This window comes from Dermochelys coriacea, chromosome 7, assembly GCF_009764565.3.
Source record: "Dermochelys coriacea isolate rDerCor1 chromosome 7, rDerCor1.pri.v4, whole genome shotgun sequence".
Lineage (NCBI taxonomy): Eukaryota > Metazoa > Chordata > Testudines > Dermochelyidae > Dermochelys > Dermochelys coriacea.
The window spans coordinates 30,466,726-30,490,396 of NC_050074.1; the positions used below are offsets into that span (position 1 = coordinate 30,466,726).

Genomic DNA, 23,671 nt, shown 5'->3' on the forward strand with positions numbered 1-23,671 from the left:
CATTGAAGGGGGAGGAGAGATGAGCAGCGAGAACAATCTAAGGCATGGTAGGAAAACGCTCTGTGGAAGGAAGGTCAGGAGCGTTCATCTTCAAGAAGGGAGAAAAGGATATAAAATTATGGGAGAGGTGGCAGTGTGGGCACTTTGGTTTGCTCTGCCTTGTGGCCCAAAGAGCTAATTGATGAACAGCAAAACTCTAGGTCTAGCTGGCCTGGGGAACTCTATCAGAGGGCTGCATCGAGGCTGCAAATTTATGACTGAAAGAGCAAGCGGCCATTTATCTGGATAAGAACAGCCAGTCACTATGGGATATTAAACTGATGCTTCATCTTAAATTGCTCTCAAAAATTAGGGGGCAGGATGAGACTTTCATAGGGACAGATTATGTCACAGTTGCTACTGGCAGGTTCTTGCACCTGGTTCTAGGTGCTGTCAGAGACAGACCTAGGATTAGATGGGGCTGATCTGGAATTTCTTACAAAGGGTGGGGGTGAGTCCTGAACAAGGGGTTTTCTGATGAAGTGTTTCCACAAAACAGGAATTAAATTGTCTTAAAAGTGGAAGGGGGGAGTGTGAATGGTCAGTGTTACGACACCACATTCCTATCACAAACCCACACACTCCATCCCCTTCCCTCCTGGGAACAAGACCATAATTTCAAGGCTAACAATTAAGGAAGTCTTTTTGTTTTAAGCCATTTTCTGGCCACCTCTTAGAACAGCAAAAACAGGGTGAAGCCTCTTTGCTCCCCACAGCCCAGGGTATATGGCCAGATTCTGACCTGTTAGCCAGATCTAGAGCGAGGACATTGACTGCAATGGGGGACATGTTGGATTCTCAGAGAGAATGTCTCTCAGAGAAAAGCCAGAGCATAAGATTTGAGGCCTAACTTCACCCACACTCCTAGGGTTCTCTGAGTTCAGTGAGAAAGATCTGGTCCTAACTTCACCCCCACACCTGGAGTCACTCCAGTTCAAAGAGCAAGATCCAGTCCGCAGTCAAGATAACAATTCTGACCTGGCCCATTCTCCCCCCTGCATCAACTGGCTTCACTCACACACCCATGATATAGCCAGGCAGCCCTGCAGGGGGTGCTGGAGCTACGGTAGTACCAGCTAGATTCTGGAAGCGATGCTGAGGGAATAGGAAGCAGCTGAATGCTGGCAGGGGCTGCTAATGGGGTGGCTTGCGATAGCATGGGACTGCATGACCGAGGAGGTCAAGGCCCTCCATGGACTGGTCTCAGAACAGATCTCTATTTGCCAATAAGAAGCCGGGGGCTGCGCTTTGACTCAGGTTTATTAGGAACATAAGTCAGCGGAAAAACTGGGCACGTGCCTGTGCCCCAGAGATAGCAAATACATTAATAATATGTGTCACTCACGGTTAAAACCATCCCTCTATGTTTAGCCAATAGTAAGACAAACGACAGTGGAAGCCAAAATATAGGGTGAGGAACGCTATACAAACCCTGCAACGGTGAATGCAGAGAGGGGCAGGAGGCCATGCTCTCGGGGCCTTCCTGCTGCAAGCCGGTGCCAGCAGGAAGAGTGGCCCAGAGACTCTGATAGGTTCATAGCCTCTCTTACGACACCTAGCAGGGCCAGCTTCGTTTTAGAGACCAGGAAGAGTGCTCTGTGCAACAGGGCACCTACTGCTGGCTGTTTTGGGCACTGCCCCCACCCCAATTGCAGGCCCAGCTGAGTCCTCTGAGCCATGGAGCAGGGATGGGGAGATCCAGGGGCACTAGGCATGGAGGGGCAGTGCCACCCCTTCCTACTGCACGGCAAGGCACATTATAATACAAGAATTGGAGAATGCCCCAAAACAGGGTGCAGCAACAACCCTCATCCCCCTTACACAGCTTGCAGAGCTCTCAAAGCCAATGTGCAACAGGAGGAGGAGACCCCCCCGCAGCAAGGGGGTGCTGGGTCTCCCACAGCTCATCACAGGCCCTCTGCTGGGTGGGAGAGGTCCCGTTCACACTCCCCAGCTGCAAAGGGGTGGGGGGAGTTAATGCTGCTTCTGCTAAGGCACCTTCCGAGGGTGGGAAGGAGAATTCTCCCCTCCCGCAATACACGCACAACACAGAGCCAGTCTGGTCTGGATGCCAGAACCCCCAGCCCTGCCTTGAGGAAACCCTTTCTGATTGGCTGCCCATCTCCAGGAGGCAGGGAATGGGGACAGGGAGCCAATCAGAGCTGCTGCAGGAGCTAAGGCAGAGCTCCCCCACCCAGGCCAACAGTTTTCAGGTAAGGAAGGATGAAGCAGAAGGAACCCAGAAGCTGAGAACAGCTTCACTCCCCTCCTCTTCCCTCCTGTGAATAATGGGTGAAGCCTGTCCCCTGCCCTCCTGACAATGGATCAGTCCATTGTCTGCTCCTCCCCCCTCTATTCCTGTGAAAAGAGGGTCAGGCTCTTCTTTGCTCCTCCCCCTGCATCCCTGGAACAGGGGAGGGAACTAACCCCTGGCGCTGCCCCCTCAGCCTGACAAGTGGGAGACCCCCCCGCATTAGTGCAGGGGATGGAGTGGGGGGGATACAGAGCAGGGCTCTGGGGAGGCATGGGGTGGGTGGACAGTGAGATCGATAGCCAAATGAAGCCAGTAATACAAGGCCCAGGCAGGCCGGATGGGGGACCTGAACTGACTGAGTCCAGGGCAGAGTCCAGTCCCCCCGGGGGGGTGGCTCTTGGTGGATGAGCAGTAACCCCCGAGTCCGTTGCGCAGAGCCAGTTGGGGGAGTGTCACCGTCAGTCCATCTTTCCCAGTGTCCCCACTAAGAGGAACTGAACTGGCTGAGCAGGGCGCTGAAGTCCAGATCCCCCATAGAGGTGAGGTTCTCTTCCGGGAGGCTGCCCAGGACCCCATTGATGAAGCTGTTGGCACTGCTGCCCCCCCCGCCCCCACCGTTGCCCTGTGGCTCCTCCCCTGTCACACCCACCACACCACGCTGGCTGCTCATCAGGCGGGTGATCGACTCGGGATAGGTCAGGAGCATGCTGTGCCCGTCAGCACCCTCGGTGGACGACCCCTGGCTCAGCAGCTGCCGGAACTCAGTAGTGTTGATGGACTCCAGGCTGGTATAGGTGGTATCCTCCAGCAAGGCCCCCAGCTCCATGGTGACTGAGTCGCCCCCGCCCTCAAACGGCAGGTGGAAGAAGGGGTCAAAGTTGGGCTCGGCCTCGGGAGCAGGGGGTGGGGGCTGGGCCCGGCTTGAAATGCCCAGGCTGGAAAACTCCTCCAGGTTGACTGTACTGAAGCCCAGCTGGGGGGTGGGAGGAGGAAGAGCTTGGCTGGGCCCGGTGAAGGGTAAGGGGGGATGCTGGGACGTGGCCTGTGGCTTCTGGATGGTCGGCAGCTGCCCCATGGTGCCCGCCATTCCGGTGAGACCTAGAGAAGGGAGAGGTTAGTGCTGGGAGGTGGGGGGCCAACCCCATGGGCAGGGACCCCAGTGCCTCCCCTCTAGGACAGCATGGCACAGAGAAGCATTACGGGGGATTGTGCAGTCCCCCCAAACTGGTGCCCCCTTGAGGGGAAAGACCCATTCCCCACCCTATGTACTGTGGCTGGAGCTCCCTTACCACTCATACTGGGTCGGATGAGGCTGGGTTTGGGCATGGCAGTTGCGCGGGCAGGGACAGCGATCCGACGCTGGGAGCGTGACTCCGGAACCACCACTGCTGGGAAGAGAGACAGCATCAGTGACATGGGGGGCAGCAGAGCAGAGGACCCCCCCACAGCAGCGAGGCCACCCTCAGTTCCCCCTCCATGTAGGAGGCTACCGGGCTCCACCTCCCAACACCATAGACATACCCCCCACCCTTGTACTAGAGACAATCAGGTTCACTCTCCTTTCCCTCAACCCCCCTTGGCTTAGGTGCCTGAAGCCCAACTCTAAGGCCCCACCACCCCTGCCCCTCAAGAGCCACCCACACTCCTGAGCTGCCCTCCCCCAAAGAGCCCCTCCTTCCCAGCCCCCTTCCCAGCTAAAAGCCTCTCCCTGCTCAGCTCAGAGACCACCCCTTTCCCCCGCCTCCAGCAAAGAGACCCCCCACAATCTCCTCCCCATCCCCCCAGATACTATGCCCCCTTGCCCGTTAAGAGCCATTGCCAACCTCTGGCCTCACCTGCAAAAGGCGCTTTCTGCACAAAGTTCTTGAAGGTGTCCCGTGTTCGCTTGCGCTTCTCCTCAATGCGGTGGAAGTCGCCTAGGGGAGAGCATGGCCCTTTAGCTCTGGGGGGCTGATTTCTCCCTGCCCCAAGGTGGGGTCACATTCCCCACCCCTGGAGCCAGCCAGTTCCCCTGCCCTCGCGCCAGAGTGGAGCTGGCGCCCCCTTGAGGAAAGGCCCCCTGGTACCTTCATCTGGCAGGTAGCGGAACTCCATGGCCTCGCTGACCTCCTTGTCAGATGGGCGCCGGAGCTGCATCTGCACCGTCACTGGCTCCCTGAGCGCCTGGTCCTGGTAGGGCGGGGTTTTGAACACAATGGCAACCTGCCGGTGCACGTCTGCCTGCGAGAAGGAGCCCTTGGCCTCCCACGAGTCCTTGAAGAACCGGACCTCAATGTCCTCTGGGGGGAGGCAAAGTGGGGGTGAGGGGGCTGCAGGCACCAATGGGAGAGCTGGAGATAGAACCCGGGAGTCTGGGCTCCCAGCCTCCAAACCACTAGACCTTATTGCCCTCTCAGAGCTGTGGATACACCCCAGGCCGCCCCACTCTAACCACTGGCTTCCACATCAGAGAGCAATGGAACCGGCTGCTTGGGGGTGGGAGTGTATGGGGATGGGGTGGGGTTGGAGTCACCATCCCTGTGGGGGGAGCCAGGCTGGAGATCCAGCATTTGGGGATAAAGCCAACTGTGCCCTGATGGAACAAGAGGACCTCTGTACTCACCCCCTCTGGGGATGCCCAGCACGCCCATTCGTCCCCCCACCACATGCTAGGAGCCCAAGGCCTGCACCCACACTCCCAGGGAGTAAGCCCCAGCCTCACGGCTCCCCCCCAAGCACTTACCCTTCTGCACCTTGTCGCAGAGCAGGAAGATCTCGTCCCCACCCAGACAGCTCCCCGAGTTGCGATTGACCCGGCAGATCTTCAGCTCAGCCGTGTTGGGGGCTCCTGGAGAGCAGGAGGGGGAGTCAGGGACCCCAATACAAACCAACATGGGGGCACAGATGAGTCTCTTCCCCTGGGGGCTCTCACTGGACCCCCCGTATCCATGTGCTAGGGACCCCCTCCCCACTGCAACCCTCAGCCCCTCCATTTTCCTGTACCACCCCCATTGCCACTACAGAGACCACCATCAACTCCCCCAATATCTGGGCCAAGGATCCTCCCCAAGGTACCCTCTTCAGCACTGCTATGCTGGTGACCCCCCCACCCCTGCAGCTGGGCCCGGCTCCCTCCCTCCGGCGCTCACGGTTGTCGTAGATCGGCTGTGATACCACGAGGGGCAGCGGGATGAAGTGCCCGGTGCCCACAGGGTCCTGCACCCACACCTGGAAGCAGAGCCGCACGGCGTTCAGGTCATAGTCCCCCTTCTGGTTGTCCAGGGGCACTGTGGGGGCGAGAGACGGGGAATGAGACTCACACAGGGTGGCTGAGATCCCCACCTCCCCTCTCCCGGGATCCTTGGCTCCAACCCTGCCTGGGGAATTTCTCCCCCTCCCACATTGACTGAAGGGGCTGTTACTGGCTCTGACCCCCCACCTTATATCGAAGGGGCTGCAGTTGGTTCTGCCCCACCCCCAGGCAGTCCTCCCCACCATCGAAGGGGCTGCGGTTGGTTCTGCTCCACCCCCAGGCAGTCCTCCCCCGCATCGAAGGGGCTGTGGTTGGTTGTGCCCCACCCCTAAGGCAGTCCCCCACTCACCATTGAAGGGGTTATTGTTGGTGCGGATGCGCTGTGCCACAGCCTCGTCCAGCTCCCGTTTCTTCACGCACTGGATGCCCAGGTTCTGGAAGCTGAGATGCAGGCAGGAGTTACCCACAGCCCCTCCCTGCATGGTGCCAGCCCAGCCCCGGGAAGGGTGGGGGGGCAGGACCCCTGGATTCCGTCCCCAGCTCTGCCCGACTTGCTGCGAGATCCTGGGTGAGTCCCCTCCCATTGCACTGCCACAATTTCCCACAAAGCGAATCAGCAGCAAAGCTGAAATAGAACCCAGGAGTCCTGATGCCTGGCTCCCCACTCCACCACAACGCTTTAACCCACTTGACAACCACCCTTCCCCCAATTCCAGGGACAGAAACCAGGAGTCCTGACTCCAGCCCCGTATCTCTACTGCAGCAGACCCACACGTCCCTACCACAGCTGGGGATTGAATCCAGGCGTCCGGGCTCACCTGTGGATGTTGCGCTCAGGTGACAGCTCAGCCTCATAGTAGCCGTCCTTGCAGTCCTTGCCCACCAGCTCGTGGGGGTGGGGTCGGTGGGGGGTGTCCTTGGTCACCAGAGAGATACGAACCTTCCCGGGGCCTGTGTAATTATTGATCTGGGGGTGGGAGATGGGGGCAGAGGTTGGGGCTCCAAGGATCCTCAACAGGGCTGGAAAGGAGCCCCTCCCTCCCATTCCCCATTGGAAATCAGGCTGAGATCTTCCATACTCACTGCACCCATGAGCCTCGAGGGGGCAGCAGCTGCAGGGGTCTGGGCCCTTTGGCATCAGGCATTGTTGGGGTCCTGCTCCACGTGGGAGCATGGGAGTGTTAACACTCAGAGACCCTCCTCAAATCTCACGGGGGGGGGGGGGGGACTGAGTCACAGAGTGGGAACAGCGTACCCTGGGGTCATGCAGCAAATCAAGATAGCCAGAGAGAGAACCTAGCTCTCAGCTCACCTTCACCCCACCTACTCTGTCCCACGAGACTCCACTCCCTTCCCAGAGGTAGGGACAGAACCCAGGAGTCCTGGCTCCCAGCTCTCTGCTCTATCCTTTAGGCAGTGCTCAGTCCCCCAGGCTTTCATTAGGGGGTCCAGGCCACCCACCCAGAAGTGAGGGATTGGGAATGCATAGGGGGCATAGGAGGGGGCACTGGAGGTGCAAAGACCTTGTCGGTGAGTGCAGGGAGGGGCTGATCTTGAGGTGGAGTGTGGGGGAGAGGTGCACTGGGGTGGGGCAGGGGCTGACCTTGATAGTGGGGTGGGTCTTGGTGGTGTCCGTGCTGTGCTCCCCGGGGATGCTGCCGGCTGAGCGCCCCTCACACTTGTAGCGGAAGCGCATGCCGCGCTGCTTGGGCTGTTCGATGATCTCCACGTAGGGGGTGCTGCTGGGGGTAGGGTCTGGGGGCACAGAGAGACAGACATGAGCGATGGACAGACCAACCCTCGGCGTCACCCACCTGTGCCCACACCTCTACAATCAGCAATGGGTTTAGCCTGAGGGACATAAATCCCATGGAGGGAAACTGAGGCACATGGATTGGGTCAGTGAGCGAACTAGGGAATAAAACTCAGGAGTCCTGACTCCCAGCCCCTCCTGCCCTATCCACTAGATCCCACTCTTCTTTCAGAACTAGATAGAACCCAGGAGTTCTTCTGAACAGCCCCTATGCGCCTCTCCTTCCCCGCCCCCAAGATGGCTGCAGCTCAGCATGGGGCAAGGGATCCCTGTATAAACAGCCCCCACATCTCAGCACAGTCCTGTCAAGTCTCGGGCAGCTACTCCCTCTTGTGGATTTCCCCTGACTGGAGCTTTAACACAACAGTGGAATGTACAGCCCCTCATGTCACACTTTGCTGGAATTAGGCCAGCAGCCCTGCAGGGAGGAGATCGAGTCCCCAGGAGATCTCCATCCAGAGCCAGGCTTGAACCCTGTCACCCAGGGCACAGCCACCGACTGCAGCTTCCGCTGCAGGAATCCACTTCACAATGTGACTAATCCCGAGTCCATGATGAGTCATCCCAACTCCCACCCCGCCAGGCTGGGGAACCCCTGACACCAGGATCCCGGAGTGCTGAGTTGCAGCCGCCTCTGGGGAGGGGTAAGGAGGCTGTTTATACATGGATCCCTCACCTGGTGAGGAGATGTAGTGTCACACTTGTGTCTCATGCAGTGAATGGCATTTCTAGCACCACAGCATACCCTAGAAACATGCTGCGGTACTGGCATAGCACTTACTCTGAGGAGAGAGTGCCCCCTACTGAACCTCTGCCCCACTCACTGTAGCACAGCAGCCTCCTGCATTCTATTCCTGGCTGTGGGACAAGAGTGGGATCAAGTGGGTTAGAGCAGGAAGTGCTGGGAGCCAGGACTCCTGGTTTCTATGGGGATAATCTCTAGTGCTTGAGATGGTTTGCAAGGGACTAATGCTTCAAATGCCCTAACAGACTTGGAGGGCAGCTGCTAGTGAAATACATTATTAACAACCCTAATTTTGTTAATTATATTCAGTTTAGTTACACAAATTGAATCATGACTCACCCTGGAGGCCCCAGTCCTGCTGGAGGAAGGCAAGTGGCAGCAGGTCTGAAAGGCAAGAATACGAGTGGTTACTGGCATGACAGAGCCAGGGTTTTAGCAACCTCCTGCAGCAGGGAGTTCCACAGGTATAGCATGCAGATAGGGTCCTGGTATTGTCCCAACTGGGAAAACAGCTCTCGTCATCAATCAGCTCCACCTAGTGTATATACCTGGTATTGCACCTCATCCTCTCCACTCACTCCCCATGCCTATTACATGGCCTTCTACGAGGTCCTCCGTGCTGCTCCCTGCTGCCCAGAATCCTGACTTGCCCACCAGCAACAGGACTCATGCTTCCCCAGGGAAAAGAGTGGGGGTGAGATGCAACTGCCACTGGGGTAGGCACAGGGCTGGCTAGCAGCTGCACAGTCATTTGGAATTAGAAATAAAAGATAATGGTGAATGGGGTTAAAACGGAAGGGGGTTATTCAGGGAGGCAGAATGGAATCTGCTAGGGTGGAAGGTGGCCTGGACATGGGGGTTCACATGCCAAGTGACATGCACCTGCACTCAGGGCTATTTCACCCCTTGATGTCCAGGCAGCATGAGGATTTGCGGAAGTGGGCAGGCAGTGCAGGGGCCTCATGACAGGAGTTAAAAGCTCCTGATCTCAGATCAGGTCCCAGAGATGGCAAAGTCCCAGCTCCCATACAGTGCTGCTCTTTCCCATAACTCACATGGGGCCTTTGTCAGCCTGGCACCACTCCCAATTGTCACAGGGCACCCAGACTGCAGGAACTGCCAGGTCAGGATGCTGCTGGCATGCCTCCAAAAGAAATAATGAGTGCTGAAGGGAACAGGCTCTCTCCCATTGCAGTCAGGACTGGCACAGATGCCTCCATGCAGCACTAGGGGACACTGTGCTGATCCTGACCCCTCAACCCCACTGTCCTGGGGAATTTCCAGCTCAGGCAATTCCATTGCTCTCCCTAGATGCACCGGCAGTTCCAGCTGTTCTTACTCGCCCCAGACACCCTTGTGCAGCATTGCTGTGTGGCTCCTGTACACTGCCATGCTCCACCCTAGAAGTGGCTGCATTTCGTTGGAGGATGAAATGATGCACGGTTTTTATAGCAGCTATAGAATGGTCTGCACACTAGACACGTCATTCTTACAGGACCAGAGAGGCCTCCAACTCTGGGTAACAGCAAGCACCAGACAAACCCTGTTACAGAAAGCTTCCCCTCCCAAGCACACATCTTTCAGAAACACACCTAAGGGATCCCTTGCCTGGCATGGAGATACAGCCACTTCTGGGGCGGATCGTGGGAGGTTGTTTATAAATTATACAGCACAGGGTTTTCCCATTGAACACCCCCAGGCACCTGGCTTCTGGTTGCTTCCTTTGGGAAGACAATCCCGCCTTCTCCCTGGTGCATGTTGTCCCAGTCAGGTGATCTGTGTGGATTTCAGGCATGGGGTGATCAGGGTCTGGCCCGTTTGTGAAGGACCCTGCTCAGCGACACACCCAAATCCTTTCAAGTGGGGAGGGAGTGGGGCACCGTCACGTAGGGCTCATCCACGCTTCCAGCGCTGCAGCATCTACTGTCGGCGTAGGTACTCAAGCTCCCCAAGAGGCAGGAGCGGTCGGTGGGAGAAGCCCTCCTGTTGACTCAGTGCTGTCTGCCCTGGGAGTTAGGTCAGTTAACTGTGTCGCTCAGGAGGATGAATTTCCCACATCCCTGAGCAATGTAGTTATACCAGCGTAAGTCCGGAGTGTCGACCCAGCGGAGATGCAGACAGGTCAGCATGGAGTAAGTATTAGGACTCCTGAATTCAAGTCCCAGCTCTAGGAGGGTAATGGTGACTAGCAGTTAGAGCAGTGGACTGGGAGTTAGGACTCCAGGGTCTCATTACTGGCTCTGGGAGAGGAGCCGTGGTTTTGAGTGCCCCGACCACCTCTCAGGCAGAGGCCTGAGCCCCCAGTCCCCACAGAGCACCTCCATGGAGCAAAGGCTTCAACAGGGAATTCCTGGGAAGACTGAATTCGCAAAAAAGAAAAGAAGTACTTGTGGCACCTTAGAGAAATTTATTTGAGCATAAGCTTTTGTGAGCTACAGCTCACTTCATCTGAGCTGCTGAGAATCAGCAGTGGGACTAGACCAGTGTTGCCCTATTACTTACAAGCAACCGACGCTGCCCTCCAGTTCCCCACTCCTCTGCTGGGCGAAGACATCACAGCCTTGGCTGCATCTGCAGCACCGTGCACCCTAGCACCAGGCAGGGGCACTGGGGCCAGCACTGACTATGAGGGGAGAGCGCCCCCTACTGAGCTCCCCCAGCCCGCTCCCTGCGGCATGGCACCCTCATCTCCGGGCTGGGGCCGGCGCAGACTGTGAGGGGAGAGCGCCCCCTACTGAGTTCCCCCAGCACACACTGAAGCCTCCAGATCTGCAGCCTGATTCCACCGCCGAGCCCAGGGGCTCCCAGCTTGGCTCAGACCAGCAGTTAGTGCCCTTGGTTTCTGTTTGCAGAGCTGGGAGCTGCATCCTGGTTCCCAAGGGGCCCAGCTCACTCATTAACCAGGTACCACTGTCCCAGCAGCACTGCTAGTGGAAGGTGATTTATGGGGCCTGTGCAGGGACCAAGGGAGGCAGCAATTTAGGAAGAGGAAGAACAACAGAATCTGTATTTCATATCAACTCAAATCCCACAGGTGGTGGGGGAGGGGAGGAGTAACCCAGGGCTGGGCTAGCAGAGGGCTGTGGGGCAGGAGGGAGGGGCTCCAACAGAGCTGTTAGGGGGGCCCAGGACTGGCCTAGCAGGGGGCTGTGGGTCAGGAGTGAGGGGCACCAGCAGAGCTGGGGGGAAGGAGTGCCCAAGGCTGGGCTAGCAGGGGGCTGCAGTTAGAAGTGAGGGCACCCGAAGGGAGTTTTCTGCCTGTTTCAGCACTAAATTTTTAAAGTGGAAATAATGAGGGGTGGGGGGCAATATTCTAACTACTGCTCCATACGTATCCACTGATCCTGGGGCTGCCAGCTCCGGGGATGGGGAGCCCTGCTCCCCTAGGATCCATGCCTCCTCCCAGCATGCTGCAGCTGCTGGGATGCAGAGGGTGGGGCACAGGGAACACAATTCTTTTCCCTTGACGTCATCTGTTTTGTGCAGGGGGGGGGGGGGGAAATCTTGTGGCCAGAGACTGGGCTGACAGCCCCCTAGCCAGGGGAGTGGCAGGAGCCCAGCACACAGAGGACAGAGAACTGGAGCCCTGGGGGACAATCCTGCCCTGGGTGCTGGAGCAGAGGGGACAGAATGGAAGTAGATGCGGACTTCTCATCTCTATGAATTACAGACATTACAGCAGTGCTGGGCCCCGTCATGGCAGGCGCTGCACAGACACACAGTGAGAGACAGTCCCTGCTCTGGAGATCTAACAATCCACTCAGAGAAAGGATGGGAGGGGAAACTGAAGTACAGAGAGGGGAAGGGACCTGACCAAGGTGACAGAGCTCATCAAGGTGGCAAAAAGAACCCAGGAGTCCTGTGCTCTATGCATTGGGCTGGGCTGCCTCCACATGCAGGTCCATTCCAGTTTCAGGAAACATCCGATGAAGTGAGCTGTAGCTCACGAAAGCTTATGCTCTAATAAATTTGTTAGTCTCTAAGGTGCCACAGGTACTCCTTTTCTATTTGGTGACATGTCAGACTCCTGGGTTCTAGCTGAAGCTCTGGGAGGGGAACGGGGATTATGAGTCTGGCAGGCAGGAAGGTTTTCCTCCCTTCCCCTTCCAGAGACAATCCAGCTATGCCTCCCCACTGACCCCTGGGGCCAGTACCCCCCATCTCTCCCCAAAAGCCATCAATGTTGGGATGCCGGCAGGAACCGCCTTTGTGTCCTGTTTGTCTGCAAAGCGGGTGACAAGCATGCATGTACAGGGGAGTAGGAGAGAGTATCCATCGTCTGTAAGGCCAGACGGGCCCACTGTGATCTGGTCTCTTGTGTGCTTTTACCCTATACTATGTAGATTTCACAGGTGAGACCAGCGTTTCTCAAACTGGGGGTCCTGACCCAAAAGGGAGTTGCGGGGGGGGGGGGTGTCACAAGATTATGGTAGGAGGATTATAGAATTGCCAGCCTTACTTCTATGCTGCCTTCAGAGCTGGGCAGCTGGAGAGCGGCAGCTGTTGGCCAGGTGCCCAGCTCTGAAGGTAGCGCCCTGTCAGCAGCCGCACAGAAGTAAGGGTGGTGATACCATACTATGCCACCCTTACTTCTGCATTGCTGCCTTCAGAGCTGGGCAGCCGGAGAACGGCGGCTGCTGACAGAGGGCTCAGCTCTACAGACAGCAGCGCAGAAGTAAGGCTGGCAATACCATACTATGCCATCCTTACTTCTGCGCTGCTGCTGGCAGCGGCTCTGCCTTTAGAGCTGGGCTCCCAGCCAGCAGCTGCCGCTCTCTGGCTGCCCAGCTCTGAAGGCAGTGCCGCCAGCACCTGCGCAGAAGGGTAGCAGTGTCGCAACCCCCGCTACAATAACTTGGCAACCCCCTCCCCCAACTCCTTTTTGGGTCAGGATCCCTACAATTACAACACTATGAAATTTCAGATGTAAATAGCTGAAATAATTAAATTCATGGTTTTAAAAATCCTGTGACCGTGAAATTGACCAAAATGGACCATGAATTTGGTAGGGCCCTATATATAACATAGACTGTCCTGGAATTAGTCCATCTGGGACAGAGCAGATCTGCTAGAAAACCATCCAATCTTGATTTAAATATTGCCAGTGATGCAGAATCCACCACAGCCCACGGTTGGTCCACTGGTGAATTCCCCTGACTGGTAAAAATATGTTGTCTTATTTTCGATCTGCATTCCGCAAGCTTCAGTTTCCAGCTGCTGGATCACGTTACACCTCTGACTACCGAACTGAAGAGCCCTCATGTTATCCAACTTCTGTCCCCAAGTAGGTACTTTCTGTTCCCTGTGTATACGCCCAAGAAGTGCATACAGGGGAGGGTGTATGTAAAATTCACACATGCAGGACAGCCACAATCCTGGCTGAGCCCAGGGACTGAAATGGGGACTTCCCAAGTTAAAAGGCTGAGGCCAGATCGACACTCAAAATGTTTGCTGGTAAAAGCAATGTCACTCATGGGCGAGATCTGTTAACATTTTATACTAGTAAAAGCTCCAAAGCAGACACTGTTATAGCAGCAAACTGACTCAGAGCACTGATAATAATGATAAAAAAGTCCTTTTGTCAGTGGCTTGTTTTGCTCAGGGACCTGGTATAAGGAGTGTTTTGCCGATATAAGCAGAGTCTCCACTAGGAAGGTTTGCCGGCATGACTGTACTGGTTTGGCAATACTGACAAATCCTTTCTAGTTTAGATTAGGACAGCGTCATTACAGTTTGAGCTACAGAACTAGGCTGGGTAGCTGGGGGCTGTGAGACTCCCATCCTCTGTGGATCATCACAGAGGGAGGTGAATATTACATATGGACCTCGCAGTGTGGCTAGTGGGTAGGGTATAGAACTGGAGATCCGGACTCCTTGGTTCTATTCCCGGCTCTGCCACCAGCCTACTGGGTGACTTTGGGTAAGTCTTCCCGCCCCGTGCCTCAGTTTCCCCATCTGTAAAATAGGGGTAATTGCAGCTGCATTTCAGTGCTGGGCAAAAGGGATCTCTGTATAAACAGCCCCAGTGGCCCACTCCAGAGATGGCTGCATGAGAATGATATCATTCCACTTTGTAGCGTGCTTTGAAATCTGATTAAAAGTACTAGATAAGAGCTAAGATTATTATACGCACATGAGATTGTCTACAGAGCAGTGTGTGTGTGTATGTGTGCGTGTGTGTCCTGTGTGCATGATTCACACAAACACTCCCCTGCACATGCATCTCGTGAAGGAGTTTATATATCCCTTAAACCAGTGATTCTCAAACTTTTGTACTGGTGACCCCTTTCACATAGCAAGACTGAGTGTGATCCCCCCTTATAAATTAAAAAAAACACTTTTTTATATATTTACCACCATTATAAATGCTGGAGGCAGACAGCTCGTGACCCACCCCACACATAACCTCACAACCCCCTGAGGGGTCCCAACCCCCAGTTTGAGAACCCATGCCTTAAACTAAATAGATTGAGCTCTTGGAGTGTCACTAAGCCATTAGTTAGCAGGCAGCTTGTGGCTTGAAGCAGGAAGCTCCAAAGCCCTTCCAAAAGGCTTGCTTGTTTTTTTTTTAATCTTTTCTCAGGATAGTCTCAATCGCCCTATGAGCATCTAGTCCCTATGCAATTCCTCCTGAGCTCTCTGCCCCAATAAAATCATGTGGCAGTGAGTCCCATGGATTAATTGTTGCAGCGGGAGAGTATTTTCCCCCACAAAATCAGTTTTAAATTTGCAGACACTCTGTTTCCAATGAACATGTTGAAATCAGACACAGATGGGCCAGATTTAAATCCTCATGGCAGCAGCTTCTAAACTGATTTTGTTTCCATGATTGCAAAAAGACAGAGACTGACTGCATTAAGATGACTGTAATCAAATCTCATGCTTCAGGGCTTCAGCCAGTCACTTTCTGGGGTCAGGAAGGGATTTTTTTCCCTGCAATGTACAGCTCATTAGATGCGTTTAGTTAGTTAAGACTGGGACTTTTCAGCTTGGAAAAGAGACAACTAAAGAGGGACACTATAGAGGTCTATCAAATCATGACCGGTTTTGAGAAATAAGGAAGAGTTGTTTACGTCTTCTCATAACAGAAGAACTAGGGGTCACCCAATGAAATTAACAGATAGCAGGTTTAAAACAAAGAAAAGGAAGTATTTCATCACACAATGCATAGTCAACCTGCATAGTCTGCCAGAGGATGCTGTGAAGAACAAGACTATAACAGGGTTCAAAAAAGAACTAGATAAGTTCATAGAGGATAGGTCCATCAATGGCTATTAGCCAGGATGGGCAGGGATGGTGTCCCTAGTTCTCTGTTTGCCAGAAGCTGGGAATGGGCAACAGAGGATGGATCACTTGATGATTACTTGTTCTGTTCATTCCCTTTGAAGCACCTGGCATTGGCCACTGTCGGAAGACAGGATTCTGGCTAGATGGACCATTGGTCTGACCCAGTAAACCTAAATTAAAGAAACGACGGGATTAACTGTAGCCAGTGAATTAAACTGATTATTTCAGGTCAGCCTGGGAAAATTTTCAAACATGCCTAAGTGAGAGAGACTGGAGTTTAAATTTCTAGTCTCGCCTAAGTCTCTTTAAAATGAGACCGGCTCCTAAATTACTTAGGCTGACGTACTGTGTCATATTTCTAAAGCCTGAACTCAAAAAGATGTTTCCCCCTGATTCTTTCTTTATACAGAAAGGCAGCCTTGAGCTCAAAGGGATTTTTAATAGAATGTCATGGATTCAGCAAATTTTTAACAGGGAGGGGGATTAACCATTAGAACAGCTGACTCTAGGACTGGGTGGAGTGTCTATTACTTGGGGTCTTTTGATCCAGCTCACACGTCATTCTAAAACCAATGTTCTAGCTCATCCACCAGATCTGGGCTGGAGGCAGGAATGGCTGTCTGGCCTGGAAATCTACTATGATGCATGACTGACAAGAATTAAGAGGCAGCGTGGTCTAGTGGATGGGGCACTGGCCTGGGAGTCAGGACTCCTGAGTTCTATTCCCAGATCTGCGACCAAGCTGCTGTGTGACCTTGGGCAAGTCCTTTCCCCTCTTGGTGCCTCTGTCTCCCCATCCACCCTTCGTCTATTCAGACTGTGAGCTCCTCCAGAGCAGGGACTGTCTCTCATTGTGTGTCTGTGCCTGGCACAACAGGTTGGCCCCTCTCCCACCCCCAGCTGTGCAGATGGGGGGACCCTGATCTCAGTTGGAATCTTGAGTTACAACCATAATACAAATAATATTGAATATGTCCATTAGACCAAGAGTTCAGGATCTGATGGGATGAATTGATTAAAAGCAGCAGTCAAAAAGCAAACAAATTACACAGTGCCCTAAGAGCGGGATGAAGGGTCTTCCAATGCCAGCATATAAACCAATGGTGCAGTCACACACAGCACTAGGCATGCCACCTCCTACAGGGCCCAGAATCGCAGGTGGCTCCTAGTAGGCTGACAGGCCTGGAACAGTGGAGAGCAGTGAGGGCTGCTCACTTTGGATCTGAGTGAAGGATGGTAAAGAGGAGAGATTGGGAGCATCCCTTGCTTTCTGGCAGCACTAGGACAGTCATAGATTCTAAGGCTGGAAGGGCCCCCTGAGATAGGCTGACCTCCTCTCTCACACAGAGGCCATAGGCATGCCCTGAATCGAGTCCTGGCTGAGATCAGAAGGCAGCAAATTCAGAACTCATCAGAGGAAAGGATTTCCACGCACAGCACCATTCACCTGCAGAACCCATTGCCACAGGCTACGATTGAGGCTAGGGGCTGAGCAGGAATCCAGAAGGGACTGGCCATTTCTCTGGTGAACAAGACTACATGGAGTTGGAAGGGCAAAGGCTGGAAAGCCAGACAGAGCTCTGGACAGGACTTCAAACCTCCTGCCTCAGCGATGAAGCTGCTCTTATCCAGTCAGAGTGGGGAGGAGATTACTGAAGGGGACCAGATTATTCCCTTCAGCTGCTCCCATGGGGGGCATCTTGTGCCTGCCTCTGAAGCAGGCAGAAATGGGGCTAGAAGGACTTCAGGCTGATCCAGCCTGGCAATTAGCCTGAGTTCAAAGTTATTCATTGCAGTAACTCCCAGCCAGCTCTTTGGGGCAGGGAGTACCTTTGTTCTCTTCATACAGAGCCTAGCACAATGGAGTCCTGCTGCGGGACTGGGGCTCCTGGTGCTATCAGCACATATGAAATACACAGCAATACTAATACTCATGCTGGGTAGAATTACACACAAGCACCTTGCTGAATCAGAGCCTAGGACTGGGTTTATAACAGAGAGCAGAATCAGAATAACCTGTTCCATTATTATTACTCGTATTACAGAAGTGTCTATAGGCCCTGGCCAAAACTGGGAACGCTTTGTGATGCCAGGAGCCACACAGCCCCCCACCATGTCTGGTGCTGCAGAGACGCACACTGAAAGACAATCCCTACCCTGCACCAGGGCTAGTGGGTAGGGCACTAGACTAGGACTCAGGACACCTCGGTTCTATTCCCAGGTCCGTCACCAACTTTGGGCAAGTCCCTTTCCCTCTCTGTGCCTCAGTTTCCCCTCTCACCTTATGTCTTTCAACACCCTGTCTACGCTAGGCCGGGTATACCAGCAAAGATGTCTCCACTGCATTGGCCATGGGTTCTACAGTCCTAGCCAACATAGCTGGCAAAACCTTTTACCTTAGACAAGGTCTCAATTGGAAGCTCTTTGTGCAGGGCCTGTCCCTCGCCGTGTGTCTGGGCAGTGCCCAGCACAACTGGGAGTGTTAGGTCTCAGCCAGAGGTTGAAAAGCATACAGTACCATCCCCTGACCTCAGTCGGGGGGATGGAGAGGGGGAAGAGAGTCTAGGTGCTACCACAATACACCTAATAAATAACTATTAGCAGCAGGAAAAAGATGGTGTTATTTGTTTTAACCCTAAAGTCTTGTCTCCGTTGCCACTGAGGCACACTAGCCTCAACGGTATTTGGGCTTCTGGTTCTGGTGGCAGGGTCTGGCTATTTAAGGCACTTGGAAGTGTTACGATTAGCTGTACCAGGTCAAACCAGTGGGTTCCGTCAGCCCAGTATCCCACCTCCCTAAGGCGGCTGCGTGGGGTGGGGAGCAATTCCTTCCCAACCCCTCAACCGAAGCCCTGACACATGAGGACTGGAGACTTCTAGGGCTCATTGTAGTTCCCCACTTCGGAGCCTACAAGGGCAGGAGAGGAGCACAGAACTGGGGGTGGAGATAGCCTGAATTGATGGGGGTGTGGAAAACGGAGTTTGTTATACAGATATATCCATCCTTTCTAGCTCCCTAGGTTGTGGAAAAAATAGCCCTTTAAAAACAGAGTGTCACCAACATGCTCTTGCCTGCCCACCCGCAACAATCGCCACCTTAACTTTGAAATCTAATGAGGACTGTCCCAACACATCCACATAATCACCTGTTTCATGTTGAGCCATTCAGCCAAAATGGGTGGCTGGCTCAGTCACAAACCCTTCTCCAGAGCCTACAGGCCCAGCTGCCCAAACCTCCCCGCTCCACCACCCCCAAATTTCTAAGGAAGGCAACACCAAGTACATCTTCATGAAAAGTGCGTAGGCCTAAGAGAATCTTGACTGGAGTCTGTAGGTGGTACAATTCTAGTGAGCTACAAATCTGGAGGATGCACCAGCACATGAGCCACTCACAGGGTTAATTCAGTAGGAACTGTCAGCTTGTTGGGGCAGGGACCATCTTTCTGTTCTGGGTCTGTTCAGCACCCAGCACAAGGAGTCCTGGGGCCATGACTGGGGCTCCTACATGCTAGTGCAATACAAATAGATTTGCTGATTCTAAAGCCAGAAATGACCACTGTGATCATCTACTCTGAACACTGGTATAACAGGCCATAGGTCAGCCCCGAATTAATTCCTGATTGAACTAAAGCAGATCTCTTAGAAAAAACATCCAATTTAGTTTAAAAGTTGCCTGTGATGGAGAATCCACTGCAGCCCTTAGGAAGTCGTCCCAGTGTATTAATTCCCCTCGCTGTTAAAACAGAAACACTTTATTTCTAGTCTGAATTTGTCTAGCTTCAGCTTCCAAGAACTGGAGCTTATGAGGCCTTTGTCTGCTAGACTGAACAGCCCATTATCAAATTTCTGTTCCCCATGTAGTGCTCACAGACTGATCAAATCAGGCCTTCTCTTTGTTAGGCTAAACAGATTGAATTCCTCAAGTCTTAAAACATAACAAAACACTTCCGGTTTGAAGGGATTAATTTACTCTGTCACTGTATTTCTGCCCTGGTTGGCAAAACAGAAGAGCTCTGGGTTACGGGATAATATGGAGAGTGCCACACTATACAAGAACTAGGTGTTCAAATATGATGGTTTACAGGCCCAAACATCACGTCAGAGCTGCCGTTTCCATGCTGTACAGCGTCCAGCCTGGCCCTTCCTCCATGCCGAAGGATTCTACTATCTGTGTTTTTCCCAATGTGTTGGCTTTTTTTAGGCACACAAATCCCCATCTCTTCCCCCCACCCCACATTTCAGCCCCCAAATCCATTGTGCCTGCCTGACCCCCAAAGCAAACAGGGAACTCACTGCCAACCAAGGCCCCGGAAGCAGGTCTCACCAGACACCACCACAACAAAACTTTTTCAAAACAAGACAGGGACCCAGAAATGCAGCAGCTGGGGAAATAATGGGCAGCAGGGGATGGGACAAAGCGGGGGAAACCCACATTCCTGAGGAATCCCAGCTGCTCACCAAGCCCCGCATATTCAGAACCAGCATTCCAAAAATGGGGGCTCCCCCCCATCCCTATGAGCTCAGCTGCTTCCATACATCCAACTGTCCCAGTGACTCCCATTTTACACACGCCGCTCCAGAGACGGGGTGAGGGGAGTAGAGACACCCCAAAGATAAATGGGGGTTCTGGATTTGGGGGAAAGTCCATATTGCTGGAGTGGAGGTACACACTTACCATCCATTTCTGCCAGAAGTCAGGCTAGGTCCCAGGCTGGGAATCAAGAAGGTACGGGGGTGGGGGCTCCCCGGTTGGAGGGAGTCAAGGAAGGGGGCTCCCAGTTTGGGAACCAGAAGAATCCAGGGGATACTAGGCGGGGGGGGGGGCTCCGCAGGCTGGGGCTGGCCCCTGCGTGGGGGCTCAGGAGATGGACCCCAGTCCACAATAAGAGCGTGTGCGGGGACGGAGGGGTCCCAGTACAACAGCTGGTCCCACCCCGAGACGGGGGGATGAAGGCGCCAATGGGGAGGATCTGACAGGGAACGGGGAGATTCGGACTCCTACGGGGGGTCCCGACCCCAATCGGGAGAGGGGTGCAGGTGGGGATGCCCCTGGGAGCCCAGCTAGGGCGGGTCCAGCCCCTCGAAGGGCTCCGAGGCGGAAGGGGGGCTCCGAGGCAGGGCGGGGCCGAGGGGGCGTGGTCCAGACGGGGGCCTCCGGCGGGATCGGGTCCAGGCGCCGCCGCTGTATCCGTTCGCAAGCTACGCCGCTCGCGGAAATGCCCGCGCCACGTGACTCGCCCCGCTGCTGGGAAAGCCCCGCCCATCATGCAAAGGAGCGGGGGATTCCACGCAGGCGCGGAAGCGACGGGTCAGGAAGAACGGCCGCGCCGGCGAGGAAGGGAGCCGGGGCGAATTCCAAACGGGAGGGGGGAGAAATAGAGAGAGGCGGCAGGTACCAGCGCGGGGCGTCACGGAGCCATATGGGTGGGGTGACCAGCTGTCCCGCTTTAAAGGGCCCGTCCCGATTTTTGGGTCCTTTTCTTATGTCGGCTCCTGTTACCCGCCATCCCCTGTCCCGATTTTTCACACTTGCTGCCTGGTCACCCTACACATGGGACCCATAGGCTGGGTGTCATGTGACCATACGGACTTGCGTGTGTGTGACACTATTAGGCTAGACAGGCACTAGGGTGCAGCGCTCTAGGATTGGAGGGGCAATAGGATGGAGCATTACATAGCAGCAGTTCTCAACTAGGGGTCCAGGGCCCCAAGCAGGTTTGTGGGGGGCCAACAAGCAGGGCCAGTGTTAGACTCACTGGAGCCCAAGGCAGAAAGCCAAAGCCCAGCTGTGCAGAGCTGAAGACTGGGGTCCTAAGCTCTGCCACCTGGGGCAGAAGTTGAAGCTTGAGCATTTTAGCTTTGCGGCATGGGGCTTTTATATGCAGAAAACCCGTTGTGGCAGCACAGATGGGCCATGGAGGTTTTATAGCATATCTGGGGGACGGGCTTAGAAAGAAAAAGGTTGAGAACCCCTGTTATATAAGATCGGCAGAATGGGTCCATATGGGCACCAGGACAGGGTTCAGGGAGAAGTATTGCTGGGACATATAGGGACTGGGAATTTATGGGCTAGTATAAGGACCTGGCCAATGAATGCTCTGGGGTTATTTAGAAACTACAGTGGGTCACTATGGGGCCATATAGGGACCAGTTCATGAAACATTATTGGGACTAGGGTGGGGGACTATTGGATTATACAGGGACAGGGACCAGCATGGGGTGTTACAAGATTATATATGGGGCTGCACATGGACATTACAGTGCCATAAATGATGTGACAAGGCCACAAAGGAACAAGAAAGTGGAGGAGTCTTACCACAGCTGCTGTGGCCTCCCCAACGGGTTTTTAGGCCAAATGCCCACAGCAGTAAATGGCTGAGTCAATGTTTAATGGCCCTACAGTCACCCCAGGGGCTTCGGACCTCAGAGGTGAGCCCTCAAGGCTGTTTCTTGGCAGAGCTATTTTTCTATTCCATCTCTAGGACACCATCAACACCATTAGCAAATAAATTCACTCACACCAACCTCCCTTAAGGAGGTCACAGCCACATCACCTTACCTCTTCCCCCAGAAGTCTCTGAGGGAGACCACTCCTTGTTGTAAATTCCTTTACTGGTGCAAAGATCATTCTCCTAGGCCCTCACTTTGACCATGTCACCCCTCTCTCTGTTTCCCTTCTCTCCTAGATTAGTCATAAACTGCTTCTCTTCCCATTCAAGGCCTTCCATGGCCAATCCCCACCTGACCTATAATCTCTCACAATGGTGCTGGAACAATTTGTATAGTGGAGGTGCTAAGAGCCATTGAACCAAACTGTAAACCCTGTACATAATGGAAACCACTTCAAGCCAAGGGATACAGCAACACCTCTAGTTCTAGCAACTATGATTTCTCATTTAGTATAAAGAAGCCAATTCCCATCCTCAATCAGCCTGTGCTGCCAATATCCACTGCCCGCTTGTTACATTTGTCAACAAGCCCCTTCATCCTTTCTCCCATGCTATCACTCATGTTTGTGAGGAGCTCGCTGTAAATACCCGCAGAGCCATCTCATTGTCCTCCTTCAAACTATCCTTTGTTGGGATGCCTGTCACGGAGTCCCTGGGGTGAAGCTCTGGAACTACTCCCTATGAAGCCAGCCAGGAATCTGGGGGAGCATGCCTCCTCTCTCTGAGCATATTGTCACCATGGTAAGAAGCTTACACATCTTTGACCTGCCTGGGTCTGACCTCGGAGCATTCAGCATCCCCTTCCATACCATGCGCTTGGTGCAACAAGTCCACCCAAGCGGGGTTCCTGGGGAAGCCAGAGGGTCCTGCACCCCAACTCTGCAGTCAGATGTGACTCTCGGCCAGCCAGTAAAACAGAAGGTTTATTAGTTGACAGGAACACAGCGTAGGACAGAATTTGTTAGCATAGATATCAGTGACTTTCAGCCAAGTCCATCTTGGGGGGAGGGGATCCCAGAGCCAGGGCTCTAGCCCTCCCCCTGTGCCCCAAGCCAGCCAAGACTGACTAGCTTCCAGCTGCCTGGCCTCTGCCCTGCCTGTTGTTCCTCCTCCGACCTTTGTCTCACTTCCCGGGCCAAGAGTCACCTGGTCACATCCCCCTCCTAGGTCTCAAGTTATGAAGGGGTGGCCATAGCATCCGTGCAGGCAGCTGGAGCAGCCCGTCAAAGTCACACACCCTTATTCCCACCACCTAGACATTGGTGCAATACACAGGGAAACTGAGGCATACACAGCATTCATGCAAAAGAGTAAGACTCACATACAACATAACAAGGGAAAAGCCACACTATGTCACAATGCCTACAAAAAGCATGATGTTTAGGTTGTTGGTGTTGTGAATCCACTGCCCAGCATGCAGACCAGGATTGTCTCATTGCTCCTGTCTGGCTGTATCCATCTGTCATTTCTTGATTTATAGATTGTAAGGAAGGTTCTGTGTTTGTACAGCACTTTGCGGAATGGGGCCCTCATCCTGGGCATGCTGAGAGAAAGGATTGCCTCTCAACAGCCTCTCTAAGGCTGAACTCCTGATAAAAGGGTGATTAAAAGGGAGACCTGGAAAGCCCCCAAAAAAGGGATTAAAGATTCCCTGGGGAAACTGAGGCAAGGCAAGTGGTGGCACAGTGAGTGCTATGGAGGCACTAGAGAGATGGGCTCTAGGCCCAGCTTTGCTTTAAGTGCCCCAGCTTCCTATAGAAAGAATGCTAGTCACTTCCCCTAGCTAGAGGGCTGGGAAGCAGAGGGAAATATTAGCAGCAAACAATGGAAGCCGCTTGAACTCCTCATCCCT

The 23,671-nt window shown here is 53.9% G+C and overlaps 1 protein-coding gene and 1 long non-coding RNA gene across 3 annotated transcripts; both read right to left on the reverse strand.

The window, feature by feature from the left end:
- Positions 1-1,281: 1,281 nt before the first annotated feature.
- RELA (RELA proto-oncogene, NF-kB subunit) lies at positions 1,282-20,719 on the reverse strand. Of its 2 annotated transcripts, none has more exons than XM_038408324.2 (11): positions 20,046-20,719; positions 8,423-8,467; positions 7,129-7,280; positions 6,344-6,492; positions 5,875-5,966; positions 5,422-5,559; positions 5,016-5,120; positions 4,360-4,572; positions 4,129-4,209; positions 3,583-3,678; positions 1,282-3,391 (listed from the first exon to the last, which is right to left on the reverse strand). In XM_038408324.2, the coding sequence occupies exons 1-11, from the start codon at positions 20,050-20,052 to the stop codon at positions 2,778-2,780; spliced, it is 1,692 nt and encodes a 563-aa protein (XP_038264252.1). In that variant the 5' UTR covers positions 20,053-20,719; the 3' UTR covers positions 1,282-2,777. The 2 variants fall into 2 exon arrangements, with proteins under 2 accessions (XP_038264252.1, XP_038264251.1); XM_038408323.2 differs by having other exon boundaries at positions 3,583-3,681; positions 20,046-20,619.
- Positions 1,282-21,787, reverse strand: LOC122461160. The gene is made up of 3 exons (XR_006282930.1): positions 21,777-21,787; positions 21,314-21,316; positions 1,282-1,510 (listed from the first exon to the last, which is right to left on the reverse strand). It is a non-coding gene; the product is annotated as an uncharacterized LOC122461160 (long non-coding RNA).
- Positions 21,788-23,671: the final 1,884 nt, after the last annotated feature.